General features: G+C 36.8%; 5 protein-coding genes across 7 annotated transcripts; 2 read left to right on the forward strand and 3 right to left on the reverse strand.

Annotated features, from left to right (window-relative positions):
* On the reverse strand, positions 258–3,166 carry LOC104768129 (mechanosensitive ion channel protein 7-like). The gene is made up of 5 exons (XM_010492060.1): positions 1,486–3,166; positions 1,277–1,400; positions 905–1,198; positions 630–832; positions 258–552 (listed from the first exon to the last, which is right to left on the reverse strand). Exons 1-5 carry the CDS (start codon positions 3,105–3,107, stop codon positions 258–260), a joined length of 2,538 nt encoding a protein of 845 aa, XP_010490362.1. The 5' UTR covers positions 3,108–3,166.
* Positions 3,972–7,070, reverse strand: LOC104767004 (mechanosensitive ion channel protein 8). 2 transcript variants are annotated; one of them, XM_019241160.1, is made up of 5 exons: positions 5,230–7,070; positions 5,021–5,144; positions 4,638–4,931; positions 4,354–4,556; positions 3,972–4,263 (listed from the first exon to the last, which is right to left on the reverse strand). In XM_019241160.1, the coding sequence occupies exons 1-5, from the start codon at positions 7,068–7,070 to the stop codon at positions 3,972–3,974; spliced, it is 2,754 nt and encodes a 917-aa protein (XP_019096705.1). The 2 variants fall into 2 exon arrangements, with proteins under 2 accessions (XP_019096705.1, XP_019096704.1); XM_019241159.1 differs by lacking the exons at positions 3,972–4,263; positions 4,354–4,556 and having other exon boundaries at positions 4,771–4,917.
* On the reverse strand, positions 7,374–10,014 carry LOC104767006 (F-box/LRR-repeat protein 10). Its single transcript, XM_010491013.2, has 4 exons — positions 9,671–10,014; positions 9,283–9,488; positions 9,092–9,185; positions 7,374–8,982 (listed from the first exon to the last, which is right to left on the reverse strand). The coding sequence occupies exons 1-4, from the start codon at positions 9,881–9,883 to the stop codon at positions 7,528–7,530; spliced, it is 1,968 nt and encodes a 655-aa protein (XP_010489315.1). The 5' UTR covers positions 9,884–10,014; the 3' UTR covers positions 7,374–7,527.
* On the forward strand, positions 13,894–15,567 carry LOC104767007 (F-box protein SKIP23-like). Its single transcript, XM_010491015.2, has 2 exons — positions 13,894–15,128; positions 15,319–15,567. Exons 1-2 carry the CDS (start codon positions 13,947–13,949, stop codon positions 15,358–15,360), a joined length of 1,224 nt encoding a protein of 407 aa, XP_010489317.1. The 5' UTR covers positions 13,894–13,946; the 3' UTR covers positions 15,361–15,567.
* Positions 15,745–17,821, forward strand: LOC104767008 (pentatricopeptide repeat-containing protein At2g17033-like). 2 transcript variants are annotated; one of them, XM_010491018.2, is made up of 2 exons: positions 15,745–15,894; positions 16,159–17,821. In XM_010491018.2, exons 1-2 carry the CDS (start codon positions 15,867–15,869, stop codon positions 17,619–17,621), a joined length of 1,491 nt encoding a protein of 496 aa, XP_010489320.1. In that variant the 5' UTR covers positions 15,745–15,866; the 3' UTR covers positions 17,622–17,821. The 2 variants fall into 2 exon arrangements, with proteins under 2 accessions (XP_010489320.1, XP_010489318.1); XM_010491016.2 differs by having other exon boundaries at positions 15,746–15,897.

Genomic DNA, 18,313 nt, shown 5'->3' on the forward strand with positions numbered 1-18,313 from the left:
AAAAAAAAAAAAAAAAAAAGACGCAAGTGATTGATAGTCAGAGAGTCATTTCTCTCCTCTGCCACGAAAATCACTCTCACTACTAAAATATATAATTAGTTTCTATTTCATAAAGTTTCTATAAGACAAGTTTATGATCCCTTCTTTGCTTTCACCATAATATATACAACACATTCATTACTAAAAACACAATTTGCTGTCTCACATGCACCTTTAAATTGTTTTATCCACTAAAACAAAAAGCAGGCACGTCTCTATTAACCTGAATCAGGGATTTGAGACAAGCCAGGTGGAACTCTGCTCGAACCAACAGTGGGCATTGTTTTGACATTGATGTCAAGTGGATGAAACCGGTATTGAATGTCGAGTTCGAGGAGGATTTTGATTACTTCCTCGACCAATAAGGCTCTTCTTGTGAATCTCTCTTCCATGTTTTGGTGGTTAATTTTATGACACGGCCATATTGCTAACCTCACAATGTTCAAATCTTCCACATCTTTTACAATGATGTCAGCTTTTGGGTACCAATACTCTGGCTTGCTGTCGATGTAACTGCGGTTTTAGCGGAAAAAATATCATCATCGTCGCCCCTTCATAATATATAAACTTAAGACATTAGGACAAGTTACCTAGATATTCTTTGTTTCATTGCAATAATCTTTTCAGGAGGAGTAGTAATGTGGACACAGCATGTGACTTCATCTCCCATGTCCGGACTACGGTGGTAATTGTGGATTGCTTTCTGCCATAGAAGAATATTCGGATACACAATCTTCAGATTGTCAGCTTTCAAGAACACTGTTGTGAGAATATTCATTTCCTCCACCACCATCTGCAATTTTGATCTTATTATCATTCACTATTATAGACTCACACACACACATATATTTTAGCTTTTCAGTACCTCTACAGTGTCGATGACAACCCGATCACCAACATCGTATGGGTGAATGATAAAGAGGAAGATGATTGACTCGAAGACGGTCTTAAGAGAGTTCCCAAACATGAAGGCCAAGAGTACAACTTGTGAAGTTAAAAATAAAAGGTACTTGGACGTGGCGATTTCAAGAAGGATCAGCCATATAACTACAATGACAATGGCAGTGAGGAAACTAATCATGTGATGGAGTTTGTTCACTGCTGTCTTGGTGTCATTGAGTGTTAAAGCAAGTGCTCTTCGCTCTCTAAAAGCATTCACCTAATTAAGCAGAATCAACAACACAATTAGTGACATATGTACAAAATCACAAGAACAAAAACTCTTTATCAATTTTACCAGCCAGTTCTTCAAGGCTGATTTTGTAATCTTTTTGGTCACTAATGCTCCTTCAAAGAGGCTCATTGTCTTCATCGCCTCATCTACTGGCAAAAATCTCATCAAATCCTCCAGGTAGATGTGCCTTTTTTGTCATTCATGTTAATTAGGTTGTAAGAAAGATAGTTTTGTTTAAGAAAGAAGAGAAATTGTAGAGTGATAAGACTCACTTTGTGCCAGGTTGAGCTACGTTCTTGAAAATCTTCCTTGCGGCTGCCTTAGCTTCTTTCTCACTCCTTATCTGTCTGGTGGATTCATCGTCAGATGTGTTTTGTAGCGCTTGCTCGTCCAACGTAGTCAGCGAAACATTTCTCACAATCTTCATCAGTCTCTTCATGTTCCAAGCTGAAACGTTCTTCTGATTCATCTTGTGCAAATCATCCATTGTGATTCCGTTATCAATTCCTGTCTTTGGGATGATTGGAGATGGAGATAACTTCGTGTTCACTGTACTCCCGCTTTTTTCCTGAGGAAACGCAGCGGAACAAAGCTCGGGTGATAAACCAGCTCCTCCTTTTTGCATCTTGAAGATCTCTTCTTGCGTTCGCTCTTCCTCTTCCTCAATCCTGCTCAGCTCAAGCATTGGAGGTCCAGATAACGTCTCGATCAAGTAATGATGAAACAGAGCTTCTTGAATCCGATCAAAGTATGTACTAACGTGGAACGAAGAGGCCAGAACTTTAACCACTAGTGTCTTGATCAGCCACAAGACGGTGCTTAACAAGAAACACACCAAGATTTTGGACACGAGAAGAAGAACAACATCGCTTTGTGTTTCCCTTTCTACTTTCTTGTCGAACAAGAAATGCCAAGCGAGTAGGACTAAGCCAAGCCAGAGACAGTTCTGGACAGCCGTCTTCACACCGTACACAAAATAGAGGACCCGTTTCCTCAATAAGAAGTTTCTTTCGATAAAAAAGACGATGATTCGGATTCCGCATCCCGAAACTAGCCTCCCACAGATGAGAACAAGCAAGACCACTTCCCATTTCCACAAATGAAGGCTCCAAAGAGTTGCTTTTCTCCACGTATGAAACGTTAGACTTAACACTAACGCAACTACGAGTGTTATCAAGCTCAGCCACTGAAGCAACGTTATTGCATCCATTTTCAACCTTCGATATTCCTCAGGAACATCTTCCTCAGCCAATGAGTCGTCTTCTTCCTCAGTATCATCTGACTGTCTACCAAGTAAACCGGATCTTAACTGTTCCGATGCCCCCATCCAACTCGAGTACTGTTGTTCCTCTTCTTGCGGCGGATCTATAAGCCTTGATCTCGCCTTCGCTCTCGAAACAAGTTCTGATTTCCTCATCGATGAACATCTTACAACTACCTCTCCTTCATCCTCTTGCTGCTCTAAATTCATCCTCATCGTAGCCGAAGAAAAAGAAGTCGAAGACGTACAAGAACGTACCGAACCGCACATGTCTTTGGTTCCTGAACTGTTCATTTTGAAAGAGACTCTCATTTCTTTCGAACCGAACATATTGTTGCTGTTGCTGATCCTACTATCCTCTGTTTCGTCGTTCACATCGAGTGCGATCTCCTCACGGCATTGCGAAAAATCAAAACTCCCACTCTTAACGTGATCATCTGTTACAATGTCTTGCCATAACTTGTAGCTGGAACCACGTTCCACCGCTGCTTTGTGGACGCTGAAGCTAGAACCAGAATCATCGTCGAGAACTTCTTGGTGTTTCTTCTTCTTCTTCGTCTTCTCGGTTTGATCTCCGGTGCTTATAATCTGTTTATACGAGCTATGAGATTTAAAGGGTTTTCGGAAATCCATCGCAAAATCAAAAACAAAAACGTAAGAAAGAAAAAAAAATACACAAAACTTTAGAATCTTTAGAAAAGGAAACAGAAACTGTGAAGATGATGATGATGATGCATTAGCAAACAAATGTTACGTTATATTTTAGGATAAAAGCGTTACGAGTTTAGGTGTATGTAATATTTTGTTTTGTTCTCTCTGTTACTTAACTTACTAACAATTGTAATTGGTTTAGGAGTTTTTTAGATCACCATGAGTTGGATAAAGACTTAATATAGCAATTAATTCGTCATTTGATAAAACGATCACTAAATTTAATGAATGTGGTTTTAATACATCTCACGTTCTAAGTTTGGTCTTTGATAATTTTCGTTAAAGGGTAGGCATTTATTAACATTAACAACACCCAACACAACTAATTATCTTAGTCATTTCGTCGAGCACCTTGCGTGCTTGCCTTATTGTTCTTGTTTCTCTGGTCCCTATCATCATCATTAACAAGGTTAGTTAAGATCATTAATTTCTGATCTTAAGTCTCTGTTTAATAGGCAAGAACTAACTTGGTTATTGAATAATGATTCAGTGGGTAGATGAGATTAGGCTTAAGTTTGAATAAGGTATGATTAGTTTAGAGGTAATTATAGTTCTCCTTAATCCTAATTAAGCACATGTAATGTAAGAGTAGAGTTCATAGATGCTTGTTTGGTATAGAACTCTTGAATGATAAACAATTGATGAATCTTTAATCTTTAAAAGGTCAAAATTGTGGTTATAGGGACTAATTAATTAGATTAATGTTTGTTTGGTTACAAAATTGTGTGACTCGTTTGAGACAAGAAAGAAATAAACATCAACCTTGTTTGGCTGTTGTTAAAATATTCAGGCAGGTGGGTTTTGTGACCATCCAGGTGGAGTTCTGCTAGAGACAATGGTAGGCATTGTCCGGACATTGATATCGAGTGGGTAAAACCGGTGTTGAATGTCGAGTTCGAGGAGGATCTTAATCACTTCTTCGACTAAGACAGCTCTTCTTGTCCATCTTTCAGCCATGTCTTGGTGATTTATCCTGTGACATGGCCATATTGCTAGCCTTACTATGTGCAAATCTTCCACATCTTTTACTATGATTTTGGCTTGTGGGTACCAATACTCTGGCTTGTTGTCTATGTAACTACATTGTGATTCAATAGTTAGAGAGAAAAAAAGATCAGCAAAACACGGTATGAGAAGGCGCATAAAGCATTAAAGGGTTTAGTCTTACTTTGATATTCTCTGCTTGATCACGGTGATCTTTTCGAGTGGAGTAGTAATGTGGACACAGAACTCGATTGCATCTCCCATGTCCGGACTTCGGTAGTAATTGTTGATTGATTTCTGCCACAAAAGACTATTCGGATACATAATCTTGAGATTATCATATCTCAAGAACACGGTAGTGAGTATGTTCATCTCCTCCACCACCAACTGGATTTAATATAATTAACCTTTTATTAGCCAATTAAGAAGATTATTGAAGGTTACATTGCAAAAGGCGTAGGCACATACCTGTACATTGTCAATCTCACAGCGATCACCAACATCGTAAGGGTGCACGATGAACAAGAAGATGATGGACTCGAAGACGGTCTTGACAGTGTTCCCAAAGATGAAGGCCAAGAGTACAACTTGTGAACTTACAAAGAGAAGGACCTTGGAGGATGCAATTTCAAGAAGGACAAGCCATATAACTACAATGACAATGGCAGTGACTATATTAATCATGTGATGGAGCTTGTTCACTGCTGTCTTGGTGTCGTTGAGTGTCAGGGCAAGAGCTCTTCGCTCTCTGAAAGCATTGACCTAATCAAAGTCAACAACGGAGTGATATATATACACAGCAGCAATTAATCTTTTTTCTAATAAGGTCTATGCAGAATATTAACAATTACCAGCCAGTTCTTCAAGGCTGATTTGCTAATCCTTTTGTTCTCTGGTGCACCTTCGAAGAGTCCCATGGTCTTCATCGCCTCGTCTTCCCGCAAAAATCTCATCAAATCCTCCAGGTATATGTACCTATTTGTTTGTGATTCAGATATGAGCTTATTAGCGGAAACAGTATTGGTGCTAATAAAGGAGGAAATTACAAATGTTGGCTCACTTTGAGCCACGTTGAGATATGTTCTTGAAAATCTTCCTTGCAGCTGCTTTAGCTTCTTTTTCACTCCTTATCTGTCGAGTGGATTCGTCTTCGTATGTGCTTTCAAGCATTTGTTCGTCTAATGTGGTGAGAGAAACATTTCTCACAATCTTCATTAGCCTCTTCATGTTCCAAGCTGAGATGTTCTTGTGATTCATCCTGTGAAGGTGTTCCATGCTGATTCCATTATCAGTTGTTGTTTTCGGGATGATTGGTGAGAGCTTCGGATTCATCACTCTCCCACTCTTTCCCGGTGGAAACGCAGCCGCGCATAGATCAGGTGGTAAATTAGCACCAGCGTTCTGCATCTTGAAGATCTCATCTTGCGCCCGCTCTTCCTCTTCCTCAATCCTACTCATCTCAATCATAGGAGGACCGGACAAGGTCTCGATCACGTACTGATTAAACAAGGCTTCTTGAATCCGATCAAAGTAAGTACTGACGTGGAACGAAGAGGCGAGAACTTTAACCACTAGTGTCTTGATCAACCACAAGATAGTGCTCAACAAGAAACACACCAAGATCTTCGTTACGTAAGGAAGAAACCTACTCTTTGTCTCTCGCTGTACTTTCTTGTCGAACAAGAAATGCCAAGCGAGAAGGACTAAGCCAAGCCAGAGACAGTTCTGAACAGCTCTACGCACACCATACACAAAGTAAAGAACCCGCTTTCGCAAAAGGAAATTTCTTTCGATAAAAAAAACAACGATCCGGATTCCCCAACCCGAAACCAACCTCCCACATATAAGAACCAGTAAAAACACTTCCCATTTCCAAAGATGAAGGTTCCAAACTCTCACTTTCTTCCAAGACTTAATCGACAAACTACACGCCAATGCAGCTATAATAGCGACTAAACTAAGCCACTCTAGCAACGTTATGGCGTCAAGCTTCCCTCTTTTATACTCATCTGGTACGTCTTCGTCAGCCAACGGATCATCTTCTTCATCAATATCACCAAGTAACCCTGATTTCAACTGACCCGATCTCCAACCTGAGTAAGGCGTATCCTCCTCTCGTGGCGGATCTTGTAGCCTAGATCTTGTCTTCACTCTAGATATAAGCTCTGATTTCCTCTGAAACGACATGTTCGATGTAGATCTCACAACCTCATCCTCCTGCTGCTGAGGCTGATCTTGATTCGTCCGCATTGTCGCCGACGAAGAAGTAGTACTCGAATGAGAAGACGAAGAAGGAACCGAGCCAGCGATATAGGTACCACCGGCTCTACGAACGTTAAAAGAGACTCTCAATTCTCTGGACGCGTCAATCGAGTTCCGAGCCGTTGATGCAGGCGTAGGCATTGTTTGGTTACTTACATCATCGTTATCTTGATCCACATCAAGTGTGATCTCTTCATTTCTCACTCTCCATTGTCGATTCACAGGCTCTCCTCCTCCGGCCACCATCTTCGTTGGAGACTCTTCTATTATTGGCTTCCCTCCTCCGCATTGCGTGAAATCAAAACTACCGCTTAATCTATTGCTTTTTCTATTAAGAGCGATCGGATCTTTAACACTGGTTCGAGGTGCCGTGTGATCCGAGGAAGTTGATGCTGTGTTGTCTTGCCAGAACTTGTAGCTTGCGTCACGTTCCACCGGTGCGTCACGCCCGTCGTCGTCGAGGCTAGAACGAGTGCTCTCTGGTTTGGGGTTGTCTACCATGCCGGAATGATCGTGATGGTGATAGTGATCGTGATCGTGGAGGATCGGAAGATTTTCAGGGCTTGCCTCGCTTTGATCTCCGGGGCTTTTAATTTGCTTGTATGAGCTATGGGATTTGAAGGAGTTTCTAAAATCCATTTCAACATAACACTAATTATGAATTCTACAAGAAAAATTTTGCGTAACAAATTACGAATTTTTAGAAAAAAAAAAAAAAGCAAAACAAAAACTTCGCCGAGTGTTGTGTTGCATGGCACAACAGCTAATTACGTTAATTAGTAATAAGCGTTTACGTGTAATCGCATGGGATCATAAGCAAAACTATTACATTATTTACGAGTAATATATTCTTTTTTTTTTCTTTTGTTTACTATGATTAATATTGGTATGAGAGATTCAAATTTTTATTGTATATCAATTAAAATTGGGAAAAGTTGCAAATTTCACTAGATACATCATACATATATCTTTATTCAAATAATTAAGACAAAAAGTTCAAAAAGCATGAGATGATTAGAACAACAACAAACAACAATTCAGAAGAAAAAATAATATTGGTGTTACACTTACACATATACCTTCAGTATTTATTTAATCAGTCTTCTTCACTTGCGTCTTCTTCACTCTCTTCTTCTGCATCTTCCATTTCAACATCACCTTCTCCTAGGATCCATTGTTCAAGCTCGTCTTCTTGTGCTTCTATGTGTTGGTGTATGTCAGCAGAGTCCCAGTCGTCTTCCCCATCATTTCCAAGCTCTTCTCCGCGGCAAGAGACCTGCAATTGTGGTCGTCTCCTTGCCAAAGCATCTACGATATCTCTGTTCACACTTCCTGTAATTCCTAACCATTTAAGCCTCGGGAAAAACGGTTTCTTTAGCCATTTGAATGAGAGTTGCGTGATGCTGCCACAGTCATAAAGATCCAACAGGGACAAGCTACTTCCAGGACATTCGTCTTCGTGAACACGTGTGGATGCAAGAGCCATAACCGAGGGATCACCTATAAGTCTGCACTCTCTTAGTTGCAGTTTTGTGATTGGGGCTCCAGATTTCGCTAGTGCAAAAATGGCACCATCCGTTAGATTAGGAAGATTAGACAAGTCGAGTTCACGCAACGCCATTTTTGAAGATCCATCAAATAAGGTAGACATGAATTTATCTGTTAGGTTTCTGCAACCTCTAACAGATAAAGAAACTAGGGACGCCAAAACTCCTCCTTTCAGATACGAAAGCCCTGTGTCGCTTATATCAGTGCCATCAAGAAGTAAAACCTTCAGTTTTGGCAGATGAGATACGGCTTTTAAGGTTTCATCCCTCAGGTTTCTGCACCCTCTTAGGTCAAGATTCTCCAGCTTGAGACTTGACGCTAGCTTTTGAATAGCGTGGTCCGTAAGAAGATGACACCTTCTTAAGCTAACATGACTAAGTGATAGAGTAGTTGCTAAGATGTCATGGAAGACAAGATCCGTCAGTTTAGGTCCATGATATATGCTAAACTTAGAGAGGCTAGCACAAGAGTGCAGAATAGTCTTGAAACCAGCATCAGTCACCCGACAAAAGCCACCAAGGCAAATGCTTTCCATGCCCAAGCATTTGTCCGCAAGAAAAAGCATTCCTTGATCACTAACTCGCCGGAAATAAGTAGGGTGAAACTCCTGGCTACGGATAAGAGAGAGGTGCTTCAGCTTACCGTTTTGATTAATCTCATGAAGCCCAAAATCCGTAAGGTCTGACAATTGCCTTGGATCTTCAAGGGGCGCATCTCTTATGTCCAAATCTATCAAAGACGTAAGAGATTTCGATATTGCCTTAACTACAGCATCAGTAATACAATCCACTGAGAGACGCAACTGCTGGACATTTTGTAGCACAGTAGATGTAACTCGGTTGCTGTCTTGCCCCGACATTTCAGTTGGAGTGAGTAGTTGAGTCATCATCCTTGATGAGATTTGTCCTAGCTCCAGATGGGTGAGTTTATCAGAAACCAACCCAAAAATGCGACCATCACCAGGACGCAGATACAATGAGAGGTCAAACATGAGTGCTAAAACCTACCAAAACAACATATATGACATGGATCCGTTACGCAGACAAACCAAAGCACGAAATGATACATTTATACCATCAAAAGAAGCAAAAGGTTGAGTAAGGAGGTCAAACCTCTAAATGGGAGCAGCCATTAAGTAAATCTTCCAAAGCACAACGGCTAATACTTCTACCAACTTTCTCTGCTACTGAGCCCAAACAGAGAAGCCTGAAGTTTCAAGAACGATGAAAAATCCGTCAAACACAACAGTGGCAAGATTCAGATTCATCAAACAAAACTTCAAACAAACTTCACACATAAATACCTTAGATCCTTGCATTTCCTACCGATTTCAGAGATGAGATCGCCGCTAAAATCCCTACAGTTGTGAAGAGAAATCTCTCGTAGAGAAGGACGTGCCAATATGTCAATAGCTGAGTTACCAAGTCTTCCACAATCAAGCTTGAGGCTTGAAAGTTGTTGATTCGGATACAACAATGGTCTAACAGTTTCCATTGACAATGAAACATTCTGAAACCCTCAGCAACAGAGATCAAAAAGACAAAACTTTTAATACAATCCAAAAACCAAAGCAACAGAGATTAACAAAAAACAAAACTTTATATACAAGTTCAGTCAAAAATTCAAATCCAAATCAAACCCTTAAAGCAATTCACTAACTTTAACTATGTTTACTCATGTGAGAGACTTACGAAGACGTGGAAGTTGGGAGTGAAGGTGAGGACACGAGTGACACAGCTCTGAAGTGTTTTGCAAGTAGAAGCCAACGAGCAGAGAGATGCAACATCGAGTTTCGTCATGATAGTCTCCAAGAGAGCCGCCGGTAACAGATCCAGGGTTCGTCTCTCGACATCGGAACCTTCAACATCGCCGCACACGACGATGGTGGTGGTGGTGGTAGCCATAAACGGAGGCTCTCTTCTCCTCTGATCTATATCAATTGCGGAAATTGTGGCGATCTCGTTGTGTCTCTCATTATTATTTATCTGAAATTTTTAAAGATTCCAAATGCTTTCCTCTATGATGGCTCGATCCATTTTTCAAGGACGACAATAAAAATATTGATATATTGATACAAAACTCAACGTTTTATATTGGTATGCACATTCAATTTATTTTTGTCGGTTTAATGTTCGGTTTGTTTTCAGGTTGTGAGAAAGAAGTTCCAAATTAAAACCGAACCTTAATTTCGGTTTATTGAGTTTGGTTTGGTTTATTTTATTTGATTTAAATTTGGTTCCGGTTTCGACTCGGTTTCGTTAAAAATTTGTAGTAGAAAACAAAGAAAATAAAAATAAATTAACTCTAGGTTTGTTAAACAAATATACCAAATAATACTTGTTATCATGTCTATACATGTATTCCTAACTTTCTACTAGATTTTAATTCACGGTACACCGCGTGCATATAATTTTTATTATTATTTATATTTTATATTGTAATTGTTTGTTAATTATTGAATGTTTTCAAAATAGAGAAATAACTAAATTTCTTAGCTGTTTGTGCAGCTAAATGTTTATATTAATTTTTTAACCAGCAATATACTTCATGACTATTTGTTTATTATATTTAGTTTGTTTTATTTAGTGTTTGAGATTCTATTTTGATTTTTAATTATTATAACAAAATATAAGGGATCTAAAGACATAGTAAGTCATTTATACGCTATGATTAAGTCATATTTTTCCTAATGATTTAATTATTTTACACAATCTTAGTTATATTTCAAATATTCTAATATTAATAGTATGACTATTGACAAATAATAAAATGAGGATTTAACCCGTGTTAACACAAATTTAATGATATTTTCTTAATTTCAACATGTTTTCTTTATTACCCATTACTATATAACCATATTATATAGTATTGTCAATTTTTTTAATTTTACATATTTGTAATATTTTAAAATTTTATTAAGTTTATATATATTATTATAATATTTAAATAAATGTGAATCAAAGTTCTTCTTACATTAAGAATCAAAGCTCACAGGTACTGGTTTTGGAAAACAAAATATGAATCAAATTGTTGTTTTCTTTGTTTGCAAAAGATTCAAAGATAGAATATCTTCAATACACAATAGATAGTATAGTTAAATATATCATAGTTTCTGTTTCCATATTGATTTTGCTGTATTTTTTTTAGTTGGAATGGTATGTAAAATATTTAAGAAACAAAATATGAAGTAATGCTATTTTTGAAAAAAATTTTAGAGATTAAATTTATAAATAAGTTTTTAAATAAGTACAAATAAAAGGGTAGAACCCAAAATATACTTCAAAAATGTATATATAGATTACAAGAACTAATATGTAACAACTACTAATTTTCGTAATAAAGAAGTCGTTAAAAAATAATAATAATATTAATTCTAGGTTTGTTTAATATATTATCTTAACTTTATAGATGATGATACCAAATACTAGAGAAAATACATAGGCGTATTACAAATTTACAATAATGATAAGCAAATACATCTATACACACAAGCAAAGAAATAACTAGTTATAATTAAAAAATGATAAAAATTAAATATATGTCTAGTAAAAAGTCTTAACTTATGTGTTTGCTCTTTTTTTTATTTATATAATAGTTAGTGATTTTTATGGTATGTTGGACAATTTGTGGTGTAATATGTCCCACAGTCATTTGGAGTTAGTTTAGGATCTGATGGTAATAATTTAAATAAGTTAATTTTTAGGATTAAAGATTTATCTTGTTATTGGTAAACTTTTTTTTTTCCTTTCTGTTAAGATTTTACGTTGAATTTATATGAACAAATGTTATTGATTCCCTGAACTAAATTATTTTCACTTGATTGAATGATGAAACTAATCATTGGTAAAATCTCAGATTTATGAACACATGCATGTTTAGATCCGATTGTTTAACTAACATCTATTACACCATGTTTGTATATCCATTCTAATTACTTTTGTTTTAGGACATCCGAGGAGTAGATAATATTTCTGAATATAAATTTCTGTATGTATATGAGTCAATAAGATTAATGTATAATTTGTAGGGATCCAAGTGGTTTAACATAGTAATTTTTCTTTTAAAATATTTTTTTAGATATTTGTCATCCTAGTGATTTTATCTAAGATACTAGATGTTATGGTGCTTTTTTGCTTTTGTTATGGTTTACTTTATAATAATATAAATATTTCTTTTATTTATGAACTTCCAATATGGATGATGAATGATTATGAGAATTGCAAAAATTAAATCTACACTGTTTGCTAGAAATCGTATGAGTGAGCAAAAGATGTGCATTATCATCATCAACATTAGTCATCAATACCATCTTTTTGTCATTATCATCACTATCATCACTAGTAGTATGAGGGCTTGTTTGTTCATGGTTTTTTTTAGTATGAATTGATTTATATAAAATATGGGAAAATTCCTAAAAGAAATCTCAACTTATTTTTATTTGGACGTTTAATACCCAACAATTTTTGGTTGGAATAAAAATACCCGATATATTAAATTATTATCAAATAAAACTTTATTTTTAAAATGTTAGTAGATTTCAACCTGAGACTTAGGGTGGAGGATCTTGAACCCAGGTTCGGTTTGTTACAAAACACACACATTACCACTAGGCCATAATGACATATTTTGTAAACCGATTGAATATATACGTTTAAAAACGACTGACTGAATTTTAACGCCAATTAACAATTCTGTAACGGTAATTTAACGCTGTTAAGTCCCGAGTTGAAATCTACTAATGAATTAAAGAGAAGATTTTATTTGACAATAATTTAATACATCAAGTACTTTTATTCCAACCAAAAACTATTGGGTATTAAACGTCCAAATAAAAATAAGTTAAGGTTTTTTTTTAGGAATTTTCCCTATAAAATATTAAATTAAAAGAGATTAAACTTAGGATTACACATTATTATTTTAGAAATATTAATCTTTTTATTCTCCAGTGAACAATTTATTTTTCCTTATCAAATCTAAGATATATTGCTATTTCCCAAATCTTTTACATATAAATTTCTTTTGTTAATTATTTAGAAGATACGAAAATAATAATTATAAACAAAACAATTCGTAAATATATATTTTCTGTTGGATTCCATAAACCTGCATGCTGTTTTCTTTAATTTTTTTTAATCTCTCACTTTTTATTGGTTTAATTAAAATAATATTTGTATTCAAATTTTTTTTTTAAATCTAAGACTTCATTTCCATACTACTCACACACTTTGTAACAACTTGAATAAAAAATAATCTTTGTAATTATTTAAAGGTGAAAGTGTTTCTCTATATCAGCAAAAACAAACAAAGATATTGGGAGTGATCAAAATGACAATTTTTGCAGAAGATACCATAGCTCAGTTATAAATTTATGATCTAAGTTCGTATCATTTTTTTTAATATAAGTTCATAATGAATCTATAATAAACAAGGTGTATTTATTTATTTTTTATTTTTGTAAATAACGATTTTAATAAAAGATATTTGATTTTTTTTTAAATACATATCTAAACAATATCTGCATATTAAAATAATTTTAAAAATATTTAAAATAAAATAAAAAATCTATTAGAGGATTTTCAAAAATACCTTTTTCTATATCACTTTTGTATTATTAAAAAAAATATATATTCTATTAGTATTGTCATTTATGAATGATACTAAAATTTGAAATTATTTACAAAAACTGACACGACTAATTAAAATCAATTATTATAACCGATTTAAATATTAGCTATCGGTTTAAAATAAACCACTGACAAGAAAGAGGATCTTTGGTATGTTTTGATTATTTAAATTACCAGTGGTAATTTTGCCAACCTCATGTGGACCCGACGGGTTAGTCAACCTGTTGTAACATATTCGGGTCGGGTCAAAATCTCAACGTGGATAAACTGGTGTCTGATATCATCTAAGTTCCAATTTTTTTTTTCTTTTCTTTCTTTCTCAGAGGCATTTCTAAGCTTATCAATGGTGGATTGGTCTACACTCCCCAAGGATCTCTTAGATCTAATCTCAAAATCTCTAGAATCTTCCTTTGATCTCATCCACTTCCGTTCCGTATGTTCTTCATGGCGATCCGCCGCCGAGCCGAAACGTCCCCTCCCTACACATCACCTCCCGATCCTCCCCGATAACGGTGGCAGCCTCTTCCCCGATTCCGCCGTAGGTTTCCGTCTCTCCCACCGGAGCATCTTACTCATCAAGCCTCATGAACCGCACATGGAGTCTGATTCCTTTGGTTGGCTGATCAAAGTCGAGGAAGACCATAGCACTCCTCGAAAGGTGACTCTTTTAGATCCGTTGAGTGATGTTAGAAACTCAATTCCTGAGCATTTCCCTCGTGTGCTCGATATGTCCAAGTTTAAGGTTCGAGAATTGGGTTCTGAATGCAAGCTTCATTATTTCAATACCGTTGGTGATATTGTAGACAGTTTATTCTTGGAGAAAGCTGTTGTCAAGTACTTAGATTGTGATGTGGAGTATAAGTTTGTTTTGCTTACGATTCATGTCTCTGGGAAGTTAGCTGTGTATACGTCTTGGGATCGGGCATGGACTGTGATTGATGACATGCCTTCTCCTTATGATGATGTGTTTTTGTTCGATGGGCGTTTCTTTGCTGTTGATAACAATGGGAGAGCTGTGGTTGTGGATTACACTTCTTTGAAACTCACCTTTGTTGCAAGTCCTGTGTTTGGTGGTGATAAGAAGTATTTGATTGAATCTTGTGGTGAAATGTTGCTTGTCGATATGTATTTGAGTTTAGAGGCAGTTGATGGGGATCCTGGCTTCGCAGAGGAGATCTTGGAGCATCCTGCGTTTTACATGAATGAGAGAACGGTTAAGTTTAAAGTCTTTAAGTTTGTGGAAAGAGAGAAGAGTTGGGCTGATGTTTACGATCTTGAAGATAAGATGTTGTTCCTTGGTGATGATTCCACCTTTTCTGCTTCAACGTCTGATATTTTGCCTCTCTGTGGGGGAAGCTCTGTGTTCTTCAATGGTAATGTGTACAATGGGGAAGACTTGGGAGCGATGCAAGATCGAGATTTGGGAGTGTTTGATTTCAGTAGTGGGAAAATTGAGCTGGCGCAAAAGATACCTGAATATGCCATGCTGTTTTGGCCTCCACCTCCTTGGGTTACTTCTCATGAGGTCAGTCAGTAGTTTTGAATCTCTTAACACCTGAAGTGCCCTTTGTCTAGGGTCGTTTGCTTATTGTGTATACACTATCCGACATTTTCACCTTGTAGCCATGGAAACACTGTGACATTATCCTTGTATCACTCCACATCTTGTTCAAATATTTGTTCATTGCGAACATGTAAAACGTTGAATGTCTCAGCGTGTTGAATATCATACTGGGGAGACATCATCCAGGTCTTGAATTACAAAATCCGGAGTTTAGGACCTTGGAGATGCTATGGTTACACAGAGGTTAATCTTTCTGAATACTTGTCAGACTGAGAGAACCCATAGAGACAACAACTAAAATTGTTTTATGTTTTCCCAAGCTTTTCACTAGCTTGGCGTACATAAAGAACCTTTTTTGTAATCTTTCATATTTTTCTCCAAAACAATTTGTTACAGGACAGACTTACTTGGTAAATTCACATATCCTGTTTCTAAGTAAATTATCTAATCATTTATGTGAAAGTCAGTAACACCCGAATTCTAAAACTTGAATTGGATGATGATGATGTAACGACAGAGCTAAACCAAAAAAATGGGAATTAACCGGTACCAATTTTCTAAACCGAAATCCGGTATTTGGCGATGTGGTGTGTTCAGTGTTCACTGTTCACGCTACAAAAAAACGTATGGGGACAGTGAGTGATGTTGGAAAAGGATTTACGGCAAAACAGAGGCAGCAACCTCGTTACAAGTTGAAAAATGGCGGCTTTGATCCAGACCGTACATGGTGGTAAGCCCAACTCTTGTAAACTCTCATTGATTCTTTCGATTTTCATAGCTAGGGTTTGAAAGTTTTTCCCTTTTCTGATTACCAGTTGTGTATTAACGAGTTCCTCTGTTGTAGCATTAGTTTCTGTAACTAATTGGTACTGAATTGGGCATAGTAGCTTTACATGTATGTAATTTGGGAATTGAATCTCAGTTTCTGATTCAAATCATCTATATATGGTTGATTTCTTGGTTACTCATTTATGAGTACAATACTATGCAGGTCTGGTTGTTACCAGAACCTTTATGTCCAGACATATACCTCAGAACCAGGTGATAAGCAGCAAGAACAGACTGTTCCTTTTCACTTCGCCTCAGAGGCTAAGCCAAGGGATATGTTACTCGGGAGAAGAGCTTAGCAATATGTCATGGACTTACAGAACGAAAATGATAGTTCGTTGCAAGGCTGGAGCAGTGCCTTTGATGAAGCAAGGCCACAGGTTTCTCTCCTCCCTATCATCCCCATCTTTAGCTGGAGACCCGTCAGCGACAAACCGACACATCAAGAAGTTTGTAGCTGCTTTTCCTAAATCATTGGCTCTCAATGTCCTCTCTCATCTCCTCTCGGATCACACTTCCCATCCCCATCTCTCCTTCTTTGCTCCTCAGTTGTATTCTGAAATCACTGAAGCGTCGTGGTTTGATTGGAACCCTAAACTCATAGCTGATCTTGTCGCTCTTCTCAATAAACAAGAAAGATTTCAAGAATCGGAAACACTACTTTCTACTGCGGTTTCAAGGCTGGAGTCGAGTGAACGAGACTTTGCTCTCTTTTTATGCAATTTGGTTGAATCAAATTCTAAACAAGGGTCTATACAAGGATTCAACGAAGCCTGCTTTCGTTTGAGAGAGATCATTCAAAGATCTTCATCAGTTTATGTTAAAACTCAAGCTTACAAGTCTATGGTTTCTGGATTATGCAACATGGACCAATATCATGTTGCAGAAAGAGTTATCGAAGAGATGAGAATGGATAAGATAAACCCGGGGTTGTTTGAATATGAGTCTGTTCTATACAGCTATGGAAGATTGGGATTGTTTGATGACATGAACAGGATAGTACAGAGAATGGAAACAGAAGGTCACAGAATCGACACAGTTTGTTCAAATATGGTTCTTTCTTCATATGGTGCTCATGATGCTCTTCCCCAAATGGGTTCTTGGTTACAGAAATTGAAGGGTTGTAATGTTCCTTTGTCAATAAGGACGTATAACACGGTCTTGAATTCTTGTCCTACAGTCATGTCACTGTTGAAAGACTTGGATAACTGTCCGGTTTCTCTTTCCGAGCTGCTTACTATTCTGAATGAGGACGAAGCGCTTCTGGTCCGCGAATTGACTCAGTCATCAGTTCTAGATGAAGCAATTCAGTGGAATGCGGCGGTAGAGTGTAAGTTGGATTTGCATGGTATGCACTTGAGCGCGTCGTACTTGATAATGCTACAATGGATGGATGAGATTAGACTTAGGTTTAGTGAAGAGAAGTGTGTGGTTCCTGCTGAGATTGTAGTTGTGTCTGGATCCGGAAAGCACAGCAACGTAAGAGGAGAGTCACCGGTTAAAGCACTGGTTAAAAAGATTATGGTCCGGACTAGTAGCCCGATGAGAATTGACCGGAAGAACGTTGGTAGTTTTATTGCCAAGGGAAAAACTGTAAAAGAATGGCTATGCAAAATGAAGTTATGACTGTTAATTTAACCGTAGGATTCACAAGTTGTGTTTGTCCAAAAAAAAAGGATTCACAAGTTGTTAGTTCTGCTTGATTGAATACCAATTACCACATTCATGAATCGCAAAAGAACACAAGAATGTGATAGTGCATATGATGTTTTAACAGTTTTAATAACTCAGTAGGTTAAACAATTTTGTATGGGAAAACCGAAAACCAGTGAAATAAAGTTTTTACATTATTTTGTATTTGGTCATTTCCTTTTGAATATTAGTCAAATCACTTTAATGGTTAAAAAAAAAAAAAACCCTGATTACAGTTTTACTAGTTTGGTTTATAAAGTGTAATAATAGATGCTTCTAAATTGGGAAGTTTCGTTGATATTTTGTTATGTTCTGTTTATTGAATAATGTTGGGCATTTGAAGACAAAAACTCTATAGTAAAAGTTGCTATCCTGCAGTTTCCGAGAAACTTTCATTTGTTTGTCATATAGTATATGTTTATGTATATTTCCAAGACCCACTAGTCGAACTCACTATAGTGTTGTTTGGTCTGTTGGTAACAAGGAAAACGATTTAGGCTTTGAATGGGGAGTGGGAAAATGAGTGAGCCCAAGTGGTATTTCCACTTATGTGTTCCCATTCAGCAACTGCAAAAAAANAAAAAAAAAAAAAAAAAAAAAAGTAAAGGGAACACATGTAGATAAGA

This window comes from Camelina sativa, chromosome 19, assembly GCF_000633955.1.
Source record: "Camelina sativa cultivar DH55 chromosome 19, Cs, whole genome shotgun sequence".
Classification (NCBI taxonomy): domain Eukaryota; kingdom Viridiplantae; phylum Streptophyta; class Magnoliopsida; order Brassicales; family Brassicaceae; genus Camelina; species Camelina sativa.